General features: G+C 44.9%; 1 protein-coding gene across 1 annotated transcript; it reads right to left on the bottom strand.

The window, feature by feature from the left end:
* Positions 1-298: 298 nt before the first annotated feature.
* On the bottom strand, positions 299-4,081 carry tnnc1a (troponin C type 1a (slow)). Its single transcript, XM_068597447.1, has 6 exons — positions 3,947-4,081; positions 2,708-2,738; positions 2,410-2,556; positions 1,786-1,900; positions 1,213-1,349; positions 299-1,001 (listed from the first exon to the last, which is right to left on the bottom strand). Exons 1-6 carry the CDS (start codon positions 3,968-3,970, stop codon positions 970-972), a joined length of 486 nt encoding a protein of 161 aa, XP_068453548.1. The 5' UTR covers positions 3,971-4,081; the 3' UTR covers positions 299-969.
* Positions 4,082-18,363: the final 14,282 nt, after the last annotated feature.

Genomic DNA, 18,363 nt, shown 5'->3' with positions numbered 1-18,363 from the left:
CTCACGATAATCCACAGCTATTTTCAAGACGTGAGTTTCGTGAGTAAACGGATTATGTTTCTGAAAAGAGACGTTGCTGTGGAGGTTTTTTGTGTGTATTGTTTTGGGGCTTTTTTTTTGCACCACAAGCCGAGTGTGCAGTCCATTATGTTGGAGAGAAGGCCGACATCTCTTCAACCAATGTCTTCAAAACAATCGAGATTGATGAATAACACCGAAAGGTTTGTTTTTTGTTGTTGATAATGTTTCAAATCAGAGGATTCAAACAAAATGAAAAATTGACAAGGTGACTGCTCTGACAAATGCATCTTGTTTATTACATGAGCGCACATTCCAAACTGACTTTTCCATGTAGAAATATGCAGGCGCTGCAGGGGCCCGAGGGGGGATACAGAGTCCTGAGGGTCTCTTAAACATACCGAAATGTACACGATGGCCACATGCGCGGTATGCAGACGGGGTCCAGTGCATTGCTCTAAAAGTCTGATTAGTCTACCGGAGCCTGCTGTAAAACAAACACGTTGTGTCATGAGTGTGTTCTGCTTTGTGCACACACACACATTTTCTGTACAGTTAAAACAATCTCAGCCTCTCATTGGTAAACTGTCTGTGGCACTTCAGAGACGAGGTGTAGTCGGGAAAAAACAAACAAACACAAAGTTGATGTTTGGCGCAGCCGGTCGGGTGCACTGTGTGGCCTCTGTAGAAAACGTAAGTAATTTGGATACATTTACACAAATTCTGTATACACGGGCAACCAAAAAGTAGTTACAAACTGTATTTACAACGATGCAAGAGATGGTAGAAAAATACATAAACATTCAGCTACAGTATTCCACTGTATCTTGCAAAGTCGTTCCGTTGTTTCTATCAGCGGCGTTCCGAATCAGCGTTCCAGTTTTCCACAGATGACCGTGGAGTCACAGAGAAATACAAAAATAACACTCTGGCTCTGCTCCTGTTCCCGGATTACTCCACTCCTTTCATGAACTCCAAGAACTCTGCAGATTCAAGAGGAAGACTTAGTTAGCAAACCGCTAACAAGATGCTTTTTTATAAAGTCAGTGTTTCATTTGGGATGAGTTTAGGTGGGATGAACATTTGCTACATCATGTTCTCCTCCTTCTCCTCCTCCTCCTCCTCCTTCTCCTCCTCCTCCTCCTCCTCCTCCTCCTCCTCCTCCTCCGTCACTTTACATATCAAACTCCTCACCATCGTAGTCAATTTTGCCGTCGTTGTTCTTGTCCCCGTCCTTCATCAGCTCCTCGATGTCGTCCTCGGTGATTGCCTCTCCTGTAGATTCCAGCATCATCTTCAGCTCGTCCAGGTCGATGTAACCATCTGCGTTCCTGCAAAAAGGGAGTGAAAATATATTGAAATATATTAATGCACACAACAAAACCTAAAGTTGAGCTGCACAGATGGCAGTGGAGGAGGTGGCGTGTTTCATGCGTGACATGTGACTGATCGTATCTTGTGTTTAAGTGTTTGGGAAGACTTAATTGTTAAAGAGAGCGAGAGAGAGAGAAAAAAAAGGTTGTTCTTTGATGCTCAGACGAGGTGTCTGGCTTACATGGAGTGGGTGTTTGAAATATTCTGCGCTGTCAAACAGGATTATGGAGCAAACAGCATGTACTCAGCAGAGCCGCCTGGCATTTTGTCAGTACCCATAATTGCACACGGGGAGCATACTTTGCTCGAGATACTCTAGTCTGCGGTTTACGGTGTCTTAAACTTTCAAATTCAACGGGGCAAAGTAGCAACAGGCTTTACAGAAGAACTCACTTGTCAAACATGCGAAACAGCTCCGCCAGTTCCTCCTCTGACTTCCCTTTGCTGTCGTCCTTCATGCACCTCACCATCATGACCAGGAACTCGTCAAAGTCCACCGTGCCGCTCCCTGGACACAAACAGTGCACTTCATCACGGCACTGGAGAGACTTTCACATTGAGCGGCAGAACTCCAAAGCCTCCTTAAAGGCCTAGTCTACTAACACTATCAACGCTGTATTGAAACCTGCAATATCCACTGTATATTACAAAAGAAATACCTATAAGAAACTACGTGGGCCTTTCAATGCAACTTCATTTGGCCCGAGCTACATTATATGACATATTGAAGCTTTATCAGGCAAATCCTGTTCGTTACTTTTTATGTTTCATCATTACAGCGCCGAGGAAAATCAAGTTGACAATGTGCATCATCTGATACGCATTTCCCTTTAATTCGGCCCGACACATCTTGCTGTGTGCGGGACCCCTTGACAATCGCTTGACATTAAGAGCTCACAGGGTTTGAACCCTTCGCTTGTCTGCGCCACATGATTGCACGATGATGGACAATGGAGAGGTCAGCGGTAATCAACCGGGTCATTTGAGCTTCTTGGCGCCGGCGGCGCTTTGATTTACCGTCTTCGTCCACCTCATCAATCATCTCCTGCAGCTCCTCGGGCGTGGGGTTCTGGCCCAGCATCCTCATCACCTTCCCCAGCTCCTTGGTGCTGATGCAGCCGTCCTCCGCGTCCTGAACGAAGATGTCGAAGGCGGCCTTGAACTCTGCAACGCACACACGTGACAGGGTGAGCCACACTGTGGCAACCAGCTGGCCACATTATGCACAATGTGCAGACGATTCATTCCTATTTTGGGTTTAAAAAAAAGTGACTTTCAGAGATTCACAGTTTGAGATCATTTGAAGTTTACGCACCATTTTTCTGTTCGTCTGTCAGCTGCTCGACCTGCAAGAAGCAAAACGTTTAAAGTAGTAAATGCCTTTGGTTCTCTGATTGTACTTCTACGTAAACTAATGTGAACGTTTCAGTGTATTCTGTGCTTTCCAGAACCGTCTGTTTAAATGGTACTCCTCCATTTCATGCATTTCGTACCACTGCTCATAAAAGTGTTGCGCTTCAGTCAACAAAAAGGTAACATCTTTGTCCCACCTCGGCCCATCCTTTATATCTTTATATCACGCTGAGAGCCAGTAAGAGGAGGAGATAAAAATAAACAGACAGGATCAGGAACCACAGATAAAGCACACAATACACAGTGCTTTAAATTAGCATAGCTGTGGATCTGGCCCAACAATGGAACAGTAATCCTGGAAAAGCTACCACGAATGAGAGAAGGAGACAGCTGCTTATGTAAGAGTTATTGTTTGTCGTCCACTATGAATTAAACGCACATGCAGAGACACTCATACACACACACACACCTCTGGTTGTGATATATGAAGAAACAATAATGCATCTAAAGAAATATTTGTTCATTCCTGCGTGTGCTCTTGACTGCCTCGGCCGCGGCGCTCACTGAGTGGACAGACAGCCGGCGGCCCGTCCGGGCGGAGGTGGACAGACAGCCGCAGCCACACGGCTTTCGGGCTCACAGATAATGCTGGAATTCAGTCGCAGGGGGTTTATCTAAACCTGAAGCCCTTTCTCTGGCACCAGAGGACCACGGACGCAAAAGCATCTGAGCGACCCGGGGCCAAAATTAGCCCCGCGGAGGGGGGACCGTTCCATTTGGAGTCATGAAGGAAGCGGGCGCGACGCGGACCGTCGCTGCCACCGTGTCCTGCCGGTGACCTCCTGAGTGGCCGCTATCAGCTCTGATAGGTGCTGGAGTCGGAGAACATCTAGAGACGTATATGGTTGTCAGGGCTCCTCTGACGTCAGCGTGGTGATGGAGGCGATGCGCGAGCGGGGGATTCGTCAGGAGAATGTCAGAGGAACAAAGTGATGGGAGACGTTTTGTAGATGAGAACACAAAGCGGACGGAGTCAAAGTGCGCTCTTATGTTATACACATTATCCTGATAAAATGCAAAAAAAGTTACGAATTATGGGTTTTTGCAGTCCAAAAACAGCATCGCCCTCATACCAGATTTAGTTCACACACAGATTTCGGGGAGCATCCAACTAACTAGAACCAGTAGTGAGAGGACGTACCGCTGCCTTGTAGATGTCGTTCATGTTGGATGCTCGTCTGCTGCCTGTCGCGACGGCGTCCTGGCACAGAGGAAGGAGGTTGTGTCCAGCTCAGGGCAGGACACTGGCCTCATCCTGGGAGGGTTTTATAGCGGGAGCCTGGCGCTGTCTGGTCTCCCACCTCCTCATCCCCCTCCCCCCCCCCCCCGTCCTCCTCCTTCTCCTCCTCCGGGAGGACCAGCCTCTCTCTGCTTTGTGGCTCGGCGTGTGTCCACGGGCGTGTGTTTGTGTGTCATTTGGCCAATCTGTCACAATCACCCCCGGCTCAGATAAAAATGCGGCAGCTCTTAGGGGGCATACTTTGGATTGGAATGAAGTGAGGAGTGTGGAGGGGAGGGGGGGGCGGGGCACGGTGAGGCCTAATCTCCAGGGAGGGGGCTGTAGAGACACTCAACATTCCTCTAGACCTGGAGCAGAGACGCAGAAGGCTCAGGAGGTTGTGTGTGTGTGTGTGTGTGTGTGTCTGTGTGTGTGTGTGTGTGTGTGTGTGCGTGTGTGTGTGTGTGCGTGTGTGCGTGTGTTAGGGGTTAGCAGAGAAGGTAAGAGGTGGAGGTCAGGAGAGACTACAGCCAGCAGACCGTGAAAGGAGGAGAGAAGGAGGGCAAATCAGTTTTTTTTTTCTCGAGGCAGACATTTTGACTCATCTCCCAGTAGGAGTAGCAGCGGTGAGCAGAAGCATTAACGACGGTTCCCTTCCTTTCCATTTAAGGCTCCTATCCGTGGCAGCGCTCGACACAGGGCCCGGACAACCGAAATGGAATGCAGCTGTAGTTTTACGATATTTGTCACACCTGTGCTTTTATTGCCATCACGTGTCGAAAGGTCTGCCGTGGAAATGGACTTTTAGCTGCAGGTAAATCCTCTTTTCTTGCCGTCCAGAGAGCATTATCATGTCTGGAGAGAAAGAGACAGAAAAAGAAGATAAATTAAAGGATTAAAGGGAGAGTAAAAAAATCTAATTCTTTCACTTTTCACAAGAGGTTTGGAGGTTTCCGCCTTAACCCCAAGACGATGAATCCAATTTAGTTTCTGTTCAGCACTGAGGAAGACATTATCTTATAATAAATCTCAATGAAACAGTTTCCACTAGACTTCTTTCATCTTCTACAAGGGGAAAAAAGTATCCCCATGAAAACTGTTGAGTTTTTTGGATTATCAAGAGTAACATTGATGGTGACAGCTTCAGTGACGTGAGCGACAGAAACACAATCCCATTGTTTATATATCTATATCTGTAAAATATATTGGGATGAATGCAGACATCTCAAAAGAAACAACATGATTCAAACCCAGCAAATAAAACCAAAGCTACCATTCGAGTTGAGTAAAAATATATAAATGAATGTCTGAGACATTTCCCACACAAGACGATTCAGGATCTCAAGTCTTCACTGCAACACAGATCCCGCCAGCAGAGGGCGCTGTTCACTGTGTCGCGACTAAATTAAATTGTTGCCTCAGGATATCCAATTTATCAACAGTGGGGTAGGTGAGAAATCTGGGTCAAACAAACCAAACACTTGCAGACACATTTAAATTGAATTGTACACAGAGCAAGACTTTTCCTCCCTCCATGTTCTTCTGAAACAAGGCCATCTCAATCACTTGGCTGTGTGATTCACACGCGCGCGCGCACACACACACGCACACACACATGCACACACACACACGCACACGTTCACGCACGTGCTCTCGCAAAAAAAAGCTCTCTCACACACACACAGCACGCTGTGGCAGGCATTCTAAATGACGAGTGATCATGCTGGTTTATAATGGGATGCTAATGGGGACTGGCACAGCTACAAGCATCACACAGCCACTCAGAGAGAGAGAGAGAGAGAGAGAGAGAGAGAGAGAGAGAGAGAGAGAGAGAGAGAGAGAGAACTCACACTGAACAACATGTCCTACTCTTACACACATCTCCTGACAAAGACCTCACATCGGTGCACATCAGTCACATGCAAAGGTGGAGCCTCCATTGGAAATAGAAATAGGTGAGGAGGGAGGGCGGGGGGTGTACGGCAGGGGGCAGAGGCAGCACACACACACACACACACACACACACACACACACACACACACACACACACACGCACGCACGCACGCACACAACCTAAATGAAAACACACAACTGCATTGTACAACGCTGCGGGACATTCAGAGCCGAAATGAAACGTCATCGATGGCAGCGGCTCCATCAGCTGCAACCCAAAAGATCCTGATGAGCGCACGCGCACGCGCTCAGCCAGACAGATTCATTTGGAGAGCCGCGTGCAGTCTGGTGTCAGCCAGGAGCGATGAGCGGCTCTCTGCAGGGGGCACTCGATTCTAATGTAAGGCTTCCTCACCGGCCAGCGTGAGCGCGCGCGCGTGCGTGCCCACCTCCCACATTCGCATGCCATAGTACCGAAAGGCTTTTGGCACACGCACTGAAGAAAGCATATGTAGTGTCGTTTTGTATTGGATCTCTCTCTCTCTCTCTCTCTCTCTCTCTCTCTCTCTCTCTCTCTCTCTCTCTCTCTCTCTCTTCTGGCGTGCACGCGGCGCAATCAGACCGCGCATCTCAGACCCACAATTCACCGCACACCGCTTTTTGAGGGGTTGCCATAGAAACTCTGCTGTAGCAGCGGGCAGAACATGAGAGGAGATGAACGGGGCTATTTTCCCCCCCCACACACACACACACACACCTTCACACACACACACACACACACACACACCCCACCTCCACCTCCCTCTCTTCCTCCCTGCCACCACATTTTGTCCTCAGAGCGACTGTATTATTTGCCTCATATGCGCGTGCATGCTCACTTGCTTGAGCATATTGAACATTGGGGTCACAGTTCAGCTTAACAATGTGTGTTTGCGCATGAGAACCATTCATGCACATTTACCAAATGATGACGCTCGCTCCGTGTCTGCATGCACTGCAACACACTGACGTCCACTTCTTTTGCATCCAGGTGATGTGAAATGTTTCTGAAGTTGCACGAGCGTGCACATTGCGCATGCTCCTCCTGCTGAGCATAATAATAGTTTATCTGACTGGCTTTGCTATTTGAAAAAAAAAGCTGGATTTTGTTCCACCCATCAACCTGAAATCCTTTTTTTTTCCCTGCAGAGAATATAGATTCCAAGTGTGCAAATGTGTCAAAGATGCCCGAGGCGGAACATCTCACGCTGGCAATATGAATCAGCCGGACTGCACTGGTGAAGATCTACTACTCTGCACGCAGCATACATCATGTCAATTTAAACACTGGCGTGATGTAATGATTGGGTTGACGTGCAGCTGCGCTGACAGCACGTCGGTCCTCCTCCCCTCCGTCCTCACCTCCGTCATGGCAGAGGGGCGGAGGGGAGCTGGGCCTGTCAGGCTTTCTCTCTATTATTTCCTCCCTTCCTCTCTCCATCTCCATCTCCTTCTCCACCTCCATCCATTCCTCTCTGCCTCCTTTCATTGAGGACCAACCTGTCAGCAGCTCCTGTTGTGGCAGCTGTGAATGCTCTCCACCAGACTGAATGATGCACATGCAGCGTTTTTGTTTTCTTCCTCTTCTTCTTCTCCAACGTGAAAGCATCTCTGCCCGTCCAGTGAGCGCTTTATCACAGAGGCCCGATCCCCGATGGGTGACAATGTCTAACCCAAATTGAGGGATGTATCTTTAGAGATGAGGGAGAGGCTATAGTCTTTACTTTGCTTCACTGCGTTCAGTGGTTTCTTTCTGAAACTCTTTGGGCGCTGCAGTGTTCCTTACATCAGAGCTCTAACGAGCCAGTGGCCGCATTAGCTCCAGCGATGATAGAGCCTCGCGCTGCCTCTCTGCCAGGGGGCAGCGTTTTCCAGTCCACTGGATCACCAAGTCCCCACCACCCTTCCTCCACCACTACCCCCCCCCCCCCCCCCACCTTCCAATGTCTGTAATAGTGTATGAGACACCCAGAAAAGATTTCCTCTAAGATACACGGGGAAGAAGTTCCCTTCCAGCAAGACAGAAAATGTGTTTCTCTTGCGAAAAGAAGCGGTCAAGATTCTGTCTTCAGATTTATTATCCAACACGCTTTGCAGTGGCAATGACGTGTCATGTGATAAGAAAACTCCCCGTGAAGTTGCTCTACTTTGGTTCAGTTACTATAATCCTGGAGACCATTGCTCTGTAAACATGCTGTACGATGTTTGACCTGCAAACAGCGGAGGTCACAATGTTGTGCATGGAAGTCTCTCTGCATGAGATGAGGAAGTCATATTTGTGATTTCTGTTCATTCTCACACAGATGATGTATTTGTAAACAGAGAAACATGCAAGTTTCTACAGTTAGAAGTGTATCACATGCATGTGCTCACAAATAATGTAACATGCAAAATTCACGAGCAAAATAAAGCTCCACTATGTTCATTATTACAAAGAGTGATGTTCTGTTTGGGCTTCAGAGAATAAAACATATTTTAACATATGTTTAAAATTGTTGTATCACCTTGATTCTCCATCATGTTTATATACTCATTTGGATTTCTGTTATTGCAGTTTGTTTTGTTTTTAATTTCAGAACTCATCACTGATAATCTAAAATGAATGGACCCAAAATACAAGTATCACGATGCAGGAAAACAAACATTTCTCTGTGAATGAGCACAACAGGCATTCATTTGCTCCTGAAGTCTCATATACAACTTTAAATACTTCCTTATTTGGGAAAATACAAATGTGTTATGGTCATTTTCTGCATTTTGCAAAGAGTTAGGAATTCAATCGGGTATTCTGTGAATCTGTGAGACCCCGAACACTGAGGACGCAAAGCCAACGAGCAACATACATGGTACAGAGCCAGAACCATATGTTAATACAGCACCGTGAATCTTTAAGCCCATATAAATGTAGCCGGTGACAAAAGTGAAAATCCTCCCTGTGTGCACACACACACACACACACACACACACGCGCACACGCACACAATCACATTTTGGATTTGTCACTGCCTTCTTCTCTTCCCTTCGACTAGCAGCTCTCTGAAATGGGATCTGCAGGCCCTCGGGGTTTCTGACAATGTTTCAGACATTCCTGAGCAAAGCGAGCGGCGTTGTAACTTCAGCAATACGACGTCTGAAGAAGTTTCCTCCGCGGAGAGAACGTTGAGGGAAAGCAGGTCACAATCTACTATCAGATCACCTTCCTGAGACAAATACTGCATTAGTCTTATGTCGAATGGCAATGAAATTCAGCAGTAACAAAACCCAATACAGTAAATACCAACAGTAGCATTGCAAATGATCTGTGCCCAATGAATTCATGGAATAGAAACAATTGGGAAAATATTCATCCAGATGTATAAAAATCATCATTTAAGGGTCGATTGAGTCCTCTATTGGAAAACGCATGGCAGTGGACCACAGGGTAATCATTTCTGCCAGGAATATCATGCGTTTTGTCGCATGTGAGTGGGTGATGAGTGAGTGTGCACCTCCGTGTCTGTCCAGGGCGAATCTTTCATTCCGCTGCAGCAAACTGAACATTTTTCGTGGTCATTTTTTATGGCTGCAAAACACCTTTTATTGCCTGTGTTGTACTGCCATTGACCGCCTGCTGAGTCCTCTCTCACGGCAACACAGATTTTAGAGACTTGAGGTTAAATGAAGTGTGTTTCACCACGCCGGCACATTGTCTAGACGTGAGGTTAGCTCAATGTGCTGTAATAACATCTGCCCTCAAACTAACACATCTTTAGAGTTGTTGTTGTTTTGCTTTGAAATCTGTTTTTCAAATGTAAAAATGTCGGTAACCTCAAAAAGTGTAATGCATGTCAAAGTTTATCCTGCGCTTTCAGTCATGCTGTGTCATTGCCACTCTGACTTTGCTCCTCTGACTTTCCCTCCAGCTCCACCATGATGGATGGATTGCCATGAAATTTAGTACAGATATGCATGTTTTCTAGAGGATGTATTCTATTGGCATTGAGGAGCCTCTCACTTTTCCTCCAGCGCCACCAGAAGATCAAAGTTTTCACTGAGAGCGTGTTAGCATGCTGCCTTTATAATTCAACTCAAGCGGAGTCATTGTGCCTTTGTACAGTACAGCCTGACAGAATGACTGGAGCATGTCTGTAGACTCTTGTTTTCAGAAGCCGGCTACTGTATTTCTGTCCTGGTATTTGCCGTCGGCCAGTGCTGATCTGTGCTGTGTGTTGTGTCCAAGAGAAATGTTTTGAAATGGCTCTGTAACTGGGATACTGTCTGAGCCCTGAATAGACTGTCAGCATTAGAGCTGAACTAGATTCACAATACACAATGTCACAATGGTGCCATCTTGTTCGAAAGGAACGCAGCAAAAAAAGACGTCTTGGAGGCTCGTATACCTCCAGCATTGGTTATGTTCCCTCCGGGTGGCCCTCCAGTGGAAACAGAAACGGAAACCTTGAATGGATAGAACCTGATGCAGACCCATGAGTGCTGCCATACATGAAAGAAAACTTTCTGCATGCTGTCCCTTTCTCTGCACCTCAGAGAGGTGAAATGGAAACGCAAACAAGGAAAGTGACCCAATCAAATTATTAATTCTATTTTGGCTTTGGGAATTTGGTCAGAAAATGAAATCAATATAAAGCTACCTCGCATAATTGTCCCTTTACCAGGCGAGTGAAACCACTGCAGAAGAGCCTTGAAGCTGCATTCTTTCTAATGGCCATCAGGGGGCGACTCCTCTGGTCCCAAACAGAAGTCTGATTGTATAGAACAGTGATGGACCTCCTTTAAAATATGTTTTCAGCCAAGTAACCCCTAACCAGCAAAGCAAAGCATCAACTTACACTTTTATTTGATTCAATATGTATTATTTAACTATTTTTAAAGGATTTTTGAATGGCTGTTACTTGCCTTTGCGTAGGTACACATGCCTCTATCTGAGAACCACTGGAATAGAAGTCTGTGAGAAAATGACTCTACTTCTCACTGGATTCAATCCCTCTGTAAACATTGTGAAGATGAGTGAATTGTCTCAATCTCTAGTTTCCAGTCTTCGTCAACAAAGCGTGATGTCCACAGCTTCTCCCTCTCGCAACACTTCTGGTTGCAAAAAGCCAAGACGATGACGGCAAACATGACCAGCTTTTGCCTTCAAACGCAGCAGTTCACAAACCAATAGGCGACGCACGGCGACGCACGGCGACGCACGGCGACGCACGGCGACGCACGGCGACGCACGGCGACGCACGGCGACGCACGGCGACGCACGGCGACGCACGGCGACGCACGGCGACGCACGGCGACGCACGGCGACTTCTTTTATAAAGTCTACGCAACAACCACGCACAACGAGCACGAGCTCAACCATTACAGCAAGAAGAAACACATCCGACTGTGAGATCTCCTACAACCCCAAACCCAAAGAGTCAAAGCGGTAAAGAGGAGCGGATGCCAGCAGAACCTCGGCTGGTGTCTCGTTGTATCATCGCACGCATTGCTTGTTTAATCTTCCAAGCCAAACTACGAGAAAACAAATTGGACGATTCCATGGTTGCCCCCTGTGAGATGTGGGTCTCGATGTACAGTTTCACTTGTCGTGGAACTGTCTGGAGATGAATGCCCTCCAGAGGCTCATTCACAAGATAAATTGACCTGAAATTCATCGGCCCTCCAGATAGTCTGTGTGTTGTATGTCTCACTCTCTCCGTCCTGCACACTCACACACCAACATGCATCAACATCCCATAATGATTTCCTGTACATTCCGGTCAAAAGAGAAGGGCGGAAAAAAAAAAAAACACCTTTGCATCTGTCTGTGTAGCTGAAGTCCAGCCCAAGGCTTCCTGCGCTCCAGTGAAGTGTGTGTGATTTGACAGGGCCAGTGACAGGAGGCACTGTAAATATCCGGCTGTCATGTGACTCACTTATTGGCCTCAAGGAACCAACGAAAGGTCAGCGTTCCCTGATGCCTTTGCCAACAACTGAATGGAGGGACTTCCGCTCTCGCTCATGCATCTGTCCCATTTTAAGAGACGGATGCATTGGAGGCGTTGCATCACACTGCGCATGTACTGCAATAATCATTTTCTACTGGAACGCACACACACACACACACACACACACACACACACACACACATACAACAGTTTGTTATACAAGCTTATCTGCCATCTCTCGATGTGGATATACATACTCCATCACATACACCATCAGGCTTCACGCGATCACAACCCCTGGGTTTGTTCTCGTCATGTCGGACAGCGACAGCAGCGTGTCATCGCGTCATGTCGGACAGCGACAGCAGCGTGTCATCGCGTCATGTCGGACAGCGACAGCAGCGTGTCATCGCGTCATGTCGGACAGCGACAGCAGTGTGTTATCACATCTGCACGGCTTCCCTCAGAAAACAAATTGCAATCTATGTTATTCTCCCCAAAGCAGTGCGAAAGGCTGAAAGCATAATTCTGCTACCAGAAAGAAAATCTATTGGAAATCCAAAGGAGCAGTTTATGCAGGTTTAATTTAAAATGCATGCATCCGGGTGCTAATGCATTTCCACTTATGTGCAAAGACGCCAAAACCTTTCTGCTCTAATTAGAGAACACACAAATATTATGCACAAGGAGACAAAAAAGTAACACAAAACAAGCTGTACATGTTAAGAAGCACAGAATCTGAAGGGAAAAAAAATAGATTAAGAACAGTAAAATATTTAGTAATCTGTTGGAAGGAAAAGCAAAGGGAGCTATAAGTAGTCGAGTTTTAATGTAAATAGATGCTGACAAATGTCCAAAAAGCCTGAAACTCCGCCATGCCCCCAGTGGAAAAGCCCCTAGTGGAACATCTGCCTAAAACACACATCACACTGATTCATTCGGCTACTTTAAATACATTTTCCAGTCCGCCACTGGTTAATGCCTGCGGTAACTCCGATGCTCTTAAAATGAAAATGTGCTTCACTTTATACAGTTTACTGTGCCATGGGAAGACATGAGAGATCCTGGAGGAAAGAAGTGATAAAACCAGCAGCTGCTGCACACCAGCAAGATAAACCACAGCTCTCCCCTCGTGGAGGCTGAGGGAGGCAAATCCAACAAGTTTAGGATTTGTTATCAAAGCTTAGAGCACTTTATTATGTTGAGTTGGCTACCAAGCAGCTCGCGTCCCTGGTGCACAATATGTTCAATATACTATAAGAACAAAAAAAAAGCTATTTTAACTTTTTTTTTAATATTGCATCAACAATTTATCATGCAAAGTAATCTAGTGGTTGCTACTCGGTGTAGTATCTGAATATGAGGCTGATTGTTCCACTGATATAAGAGCTTCGGGAGTTTTAATAACATACACGAGGATCGAGTCAAGTCCTTGAAAAAGACAAACTAATCAAACATAAAAATAATGCTGATTTGCTCTAAAGAATTGACAATTTCTCAACATTTTTGTTGGTTTGTTTTCTTCAGCTTCCAAATGCACCGACCAACAATCCTCAGTCACATATAAGAAGAAATCTTTACACAGTGATGCAACTTGAGTCTCCATTTTACTTATAATGTAACTGTAGGAGCCTCGTGGTGATGGACGGATGACTGAAGCATCGTCTATGAAGTCACATTTCTTGTTGGAAAGAACTGTGAAAGGTAGTTGAGATTCCTCACTTTGTGCCTCTGATCTCCTGGAAAATCAATTTTCCGGCTGTTGTGTTGTTATAGCCTGACTGATCTGAAAGAGCACAGTCTGCTTCTTATAATAATACTATATCAACATTTTCTAATATGAAAAATGGAGTACCTCAGGGATCTGTTCTTGGGTTTCTGCTTTTCTCTCAATATATTTCAGCTGTTGGCCAAATAGACCTTTCTCACAGCAGCCATTTTGATTTGTAGTAAAAAAAAAAACATGTTATAACAACATTAGCTCGGTCCTCATTCAATAGTCCCAAGCGAGAGAGAGACAATATTAATCAAACCCTCTTGTGAATTTAGAAGCTACAAAAGACAGTTTCGAATAAAAAGAGTTTCTAAATGAGACGACAAAGCGTCACCACATCGGCTGGTCCGTCCTCTTTCACTGCCTCGTTGTTCTCTTGTGACCGCGGTGTCGTCCATTTGTAGCCGTTAGCTTTTTAATTCTGAGGATCACGCATTAACAATCATAAAAGTGGTGTTGGTTTGTGAAGATTATCTTGATTTTCTGCAATAATCCAAATTCTTTTTTTGTGTAGGGAACCAGTTCAAAGCAAACAAAAAAAACACATCATCTCTGCAGCACGACTGTTCCTTCAGTGATTGAGTATTGGAAGCAAAGCTGGAATGGGCATCCACCATTACGCCGATGACACTCTGCTGTATGCGCAGGAGGATTGTTGAAAATTGATAAAAGTATAGACCTGCTTGTCTCCTGCAGTGTGTGTGTTTATGTATTAAAAAGGCATCACAGGTTTCCTTTGAGTGTGTCCTATAATGTGTAATGTGCCCTGAATTTAGTAATATGTGTGTGGAGAGAATAGTTATTGTGGCCTTTCTGAGATAATTTAGCATATCCACATCCAATGAGCAAAATACAAAAAAAAATTTCTCAAGAATATAGATTCAGAAATGACAGTTAAAGTGAGTTAATCCTCTGCCAGTGCACCAGGAGGTAAAGTTATCCCTGATCCTCTAAAAGTATCCCAGCATCAACCAGATGGATTGTTGTATATTCATGTTTCATAGATGCTGAACCTTGATGACGTTCCCATCTTTGAATCTTTTATTTTGGTATGATGATGTTTTAATTTGTTTAATCAGAGTTTAAATGTAGCAGACTCTTTAGTCACGAATACATTAAGTGTCCTTAAATGGTGATCTATCTTTTTATTGTCCTTACAGACAGCAGCCACCTTACGGCAGATAAAACACAACTGGTGATGTCAGTTACAACGCTCATAAAATACTACAGAATCTAGCATCAGTGTGTTAATTATTAAATATGACCATCTATAATCTTCATTCTCGAGGATGTTACCTTTGGAATTAACTAAAAACAATATGTTTTTACCCTGGCGACGTATTGAAAGTCGAATAAATGCAGTATAATATGTTTGTCCCTGCTGGATCTTGCATATATGTTTTCCTGCAGAAGCAAAAAAAGTGAATTTTCCCAAAAATTGGTGATTAAAAGAAGTGTTGGCCAAACAAACATGTCAGTCCAGATGATATGTTTCTCTCCTGGGACGGAATTAACACAACATGAGAGTAATAAATAAATGATAGATGATGGAGTGATGTGAATTTGTAAAAACAAATTACGAATGAATCATTAATCAAGGACATGATTTATTTATTTCATCGTGAACTATCTGCAGGATGTGTTACACAAAGAACAATTACTTCTGTGGAAGTCATAAACAGACAATGTATTACATGACATCCACAGCCCATAATTATGAACTTTGTTGACTTTTTTTGTTTAAATTGTTTTCATTTAATTCAAACCTTGATGGTTAGTTTTTCCTAACCTAACAAAATATTTTGTGGAATTCTTTTGGATGGTTTTGTTTCTATTTCCAACATTAAACGTGTTTCAAAACTGCGATTGGAATCTCTCTAAAAGTACAGTTTAGTTGCTTTGGAAAAATCATTTTGTAAGAAACGGGTTTATCGAGCTTTTGGACAAAAACGGCAGATAATTTATGTATTTTTGTCATTTTTAATGAAACGATGCCAGAACAGACTCACAGAAACACGTGAAAAGACTTCTACAACGCATCGCGTGGCGGTGAATTGTGTATCGGCACCACGAATAAAAACCCCAATGGAGTCAGTTCGGATCCTTTTTGTGGCGGACACAAGAACTTTATGCGTTCACGTGAAGGACGTTTAACCACCAGACCGCTGTTCAAGTCCCAAAGTCTCATTCTGAAGTTATGTTCACACCGTTTTAACAAAGTCATCATTTATAACCAAATGGTTTTGTTGCCTAAACGTTGCATTCTTTCTGCGGTGCCGAAACTTTAAACGATCCTTAGACTCAAGATGAATGTAGCATGTAGCATGGCCTTCATTTGGACTTCTATATGTTCAGGTTGTGGTTACCTGAGCATTTGGTCCTACAGCTCATCTCAGGCTAACAGCGTTAGCACTGACGAGGCCGATGCTGCTACCGATTAAAACCTATTTCCCTTGTAATGAGCGATTACTGAAGCTCTTCTCCAAGGTGTTGAGGGGGATTGAAGAAGTGGTTCGGGATGGATTAAGGCTGACGTCGACGGCAAATGCAAATTTGCTTCTCCGAGCTTTACGTTAAAGCTCTGAATTGGGAGCTTAGCTAGGGGGAATTTTTTGTCCACATGCTCTAACCCATTCTTGTCAGTGCTGCAGGATTGCGTGGTCTCACTGATGGTTGGACGACCAGCTCCCTCCGCTTTGAAGCCGGTAAACCTTTTACAACCATGACAAATATTCTCCTGCACTTTTGCCAGAGGGAAAGGAAAATAAATGAAATAGGTATAGCGGGTGCAGGAATATGAAAATGTGCCTCCATCCAGCTCACAGACTCCTCACCACGCAGCTAAGTTTGTCCTTTTAAAAAAAATAAAAAAAATAAAAAAGGCTGAGACGCTCACTTCCTGCACGGCTTTGAGCTTAAGCTCCAGCGAGAGTCTCTTCCGGAGCCGTCGTCCACGTTTCAAAGCACAGTGAACCCGACGGTTCTGCATGAACAGGGACGCCGCTAATAGCCAATAACGTACCAGCGCAGTGACATGCGGCACGGTGATCGGGTGGCATGGCACAAGTTAGGATTGCAAAGGGTGAGACGTGCCGGCAGTTTCCATAGTGATGTGGGTGAACGGGGAGGATTAGCAGGGGCAGAGCGGTGAGGAAGGACTGCAGGCTTCTGTCAAAGCTCGCGCTTAAAGAGCGCCCCACGTCTCAGGAGCCATGCGGTTCTGGTGATGGTGATGATGATGATGATGATGATGGTGATGATGATGATGATGATGATGATGATGGTGATGATGATGATGATGATGATGATGATGATGATGATGATGATGGACGGACCCCCCCATTCCCCCTCGTCTCCCGTCACATGCACACGTGTTGGTGTCTGCTTTCCTGTGAGGGTTTCTCAGGTGTGCAATACTTCATGAGACAGTAACACATGACCGTCGCTGCCAAATCCACACATGGAACTCCCAGCTGGCAGCAGCTTGGTCCGTGTCTCTGCGCTTCAGACTCTCTCTCGGTTCCCTCCGGCGGCGGGCGTGCACGTGTCGCCGGCCGGCGTCTTTAAGGCTCTACGTGCAGAATGCCTTTTTCAAAATAAACTTCCGTCTTCACAGGAAGTTACGTTTACTCACGCGCGGTTTAGGAACAATGACGTCACCATCGACGAATACAAGAAACTAAAATGATCTAAATGAACTTGTTTGTTGTGATATAGAACCTCGCAGATGTTCTGAACTTCATGCCATGATGGGAAGTGTTGACATGATGAATAACGTAGCTGTTTTCTCCCTCACACTTACAAGCTGCAGAATGTGATGCTAAACATGAAACTATCAACAGTTCATAGCCGGTAATTTTAGGAATGTTATCCTTAGCACTATGGCTAACCACTATGGATGTGTGTGTGTGTGTGTGTGTGTGTGTGTGTGTGTGTGTGTGTGTGTGTGTGTATGACATCTCTGTCCTCCGCCTTGCTTCATATAACATTACAGTAATATTATAATGATTCAATTCCCTCACAAATTATGTGAAATTGTTATTTTGGGTTGGTCGTTTATTTGCAAAGATATTGCTTTAATCCCATTATTTATATTTGCCATCTATGAACTATAACTCTGGTTGTAATGAAGGCGAAAAGAATCGCGGGAGCTGAAATGAAACTCTTAATTACAGAAAGAGCAGAAAAACCAGAAGAAGAAGCCGGAGCCATCAGATATATAATATTACAGTGATTATCTAATATGATGAGATGTACTCCAGCATTTTGTGGGCAGATGTTGACACCAACGAGCCTTTAATACAGATGTTAATGTTGGTTATGTTCCAGTGCCGCTCGCTGTCATTGATTGAGAAACATACAAGAAATCCATACTCTTCATCATGAGGGCAGTTTTTAAGATGCAATTTCAGAGCAATCTTTTTCTACAAAGCCCTGCACAGCGAGCCCCTCCCACCTGTATGACCCCCCCCCTCCCCCTCCTCCCTCCTCCTGTGGATCGCTCCCCTCCGACACCTTGAGAGGAAGCTGCCGACTAACAGCATGCACCTGCATCCAAAAGCTCCTATTTGATGCCATTATTGCTTTACTGTTTCATAAAAAACACACATTTATTATAGTTACACATATAATAAAAAAATAATATTTACATTACTACTGAATATATTTATTCCTGATATATATATATATATATATATATATATATATATATA

The sequence above is a fragment of the Clinocottus analis genome, unplaced genomic scaffold (assembly GCF_023055335.1).
Source record: "Clinocottus analis isolate CAN_PGR_092001 unplaced genomic scaffold, fCliAna1.0.p SCAF_4, whole genome shotgun sequence".
NCBI classification, from domain to species: domain Eukaryota; kingdom Metazoa; phylum Chordata; class Actinopteri; order Perciformes; family Cottidae; genus Clinocottus; species Clinocottus analis.
This window is presented reverse-complemented; position numbering and strand designations above follow the sequence as displayed.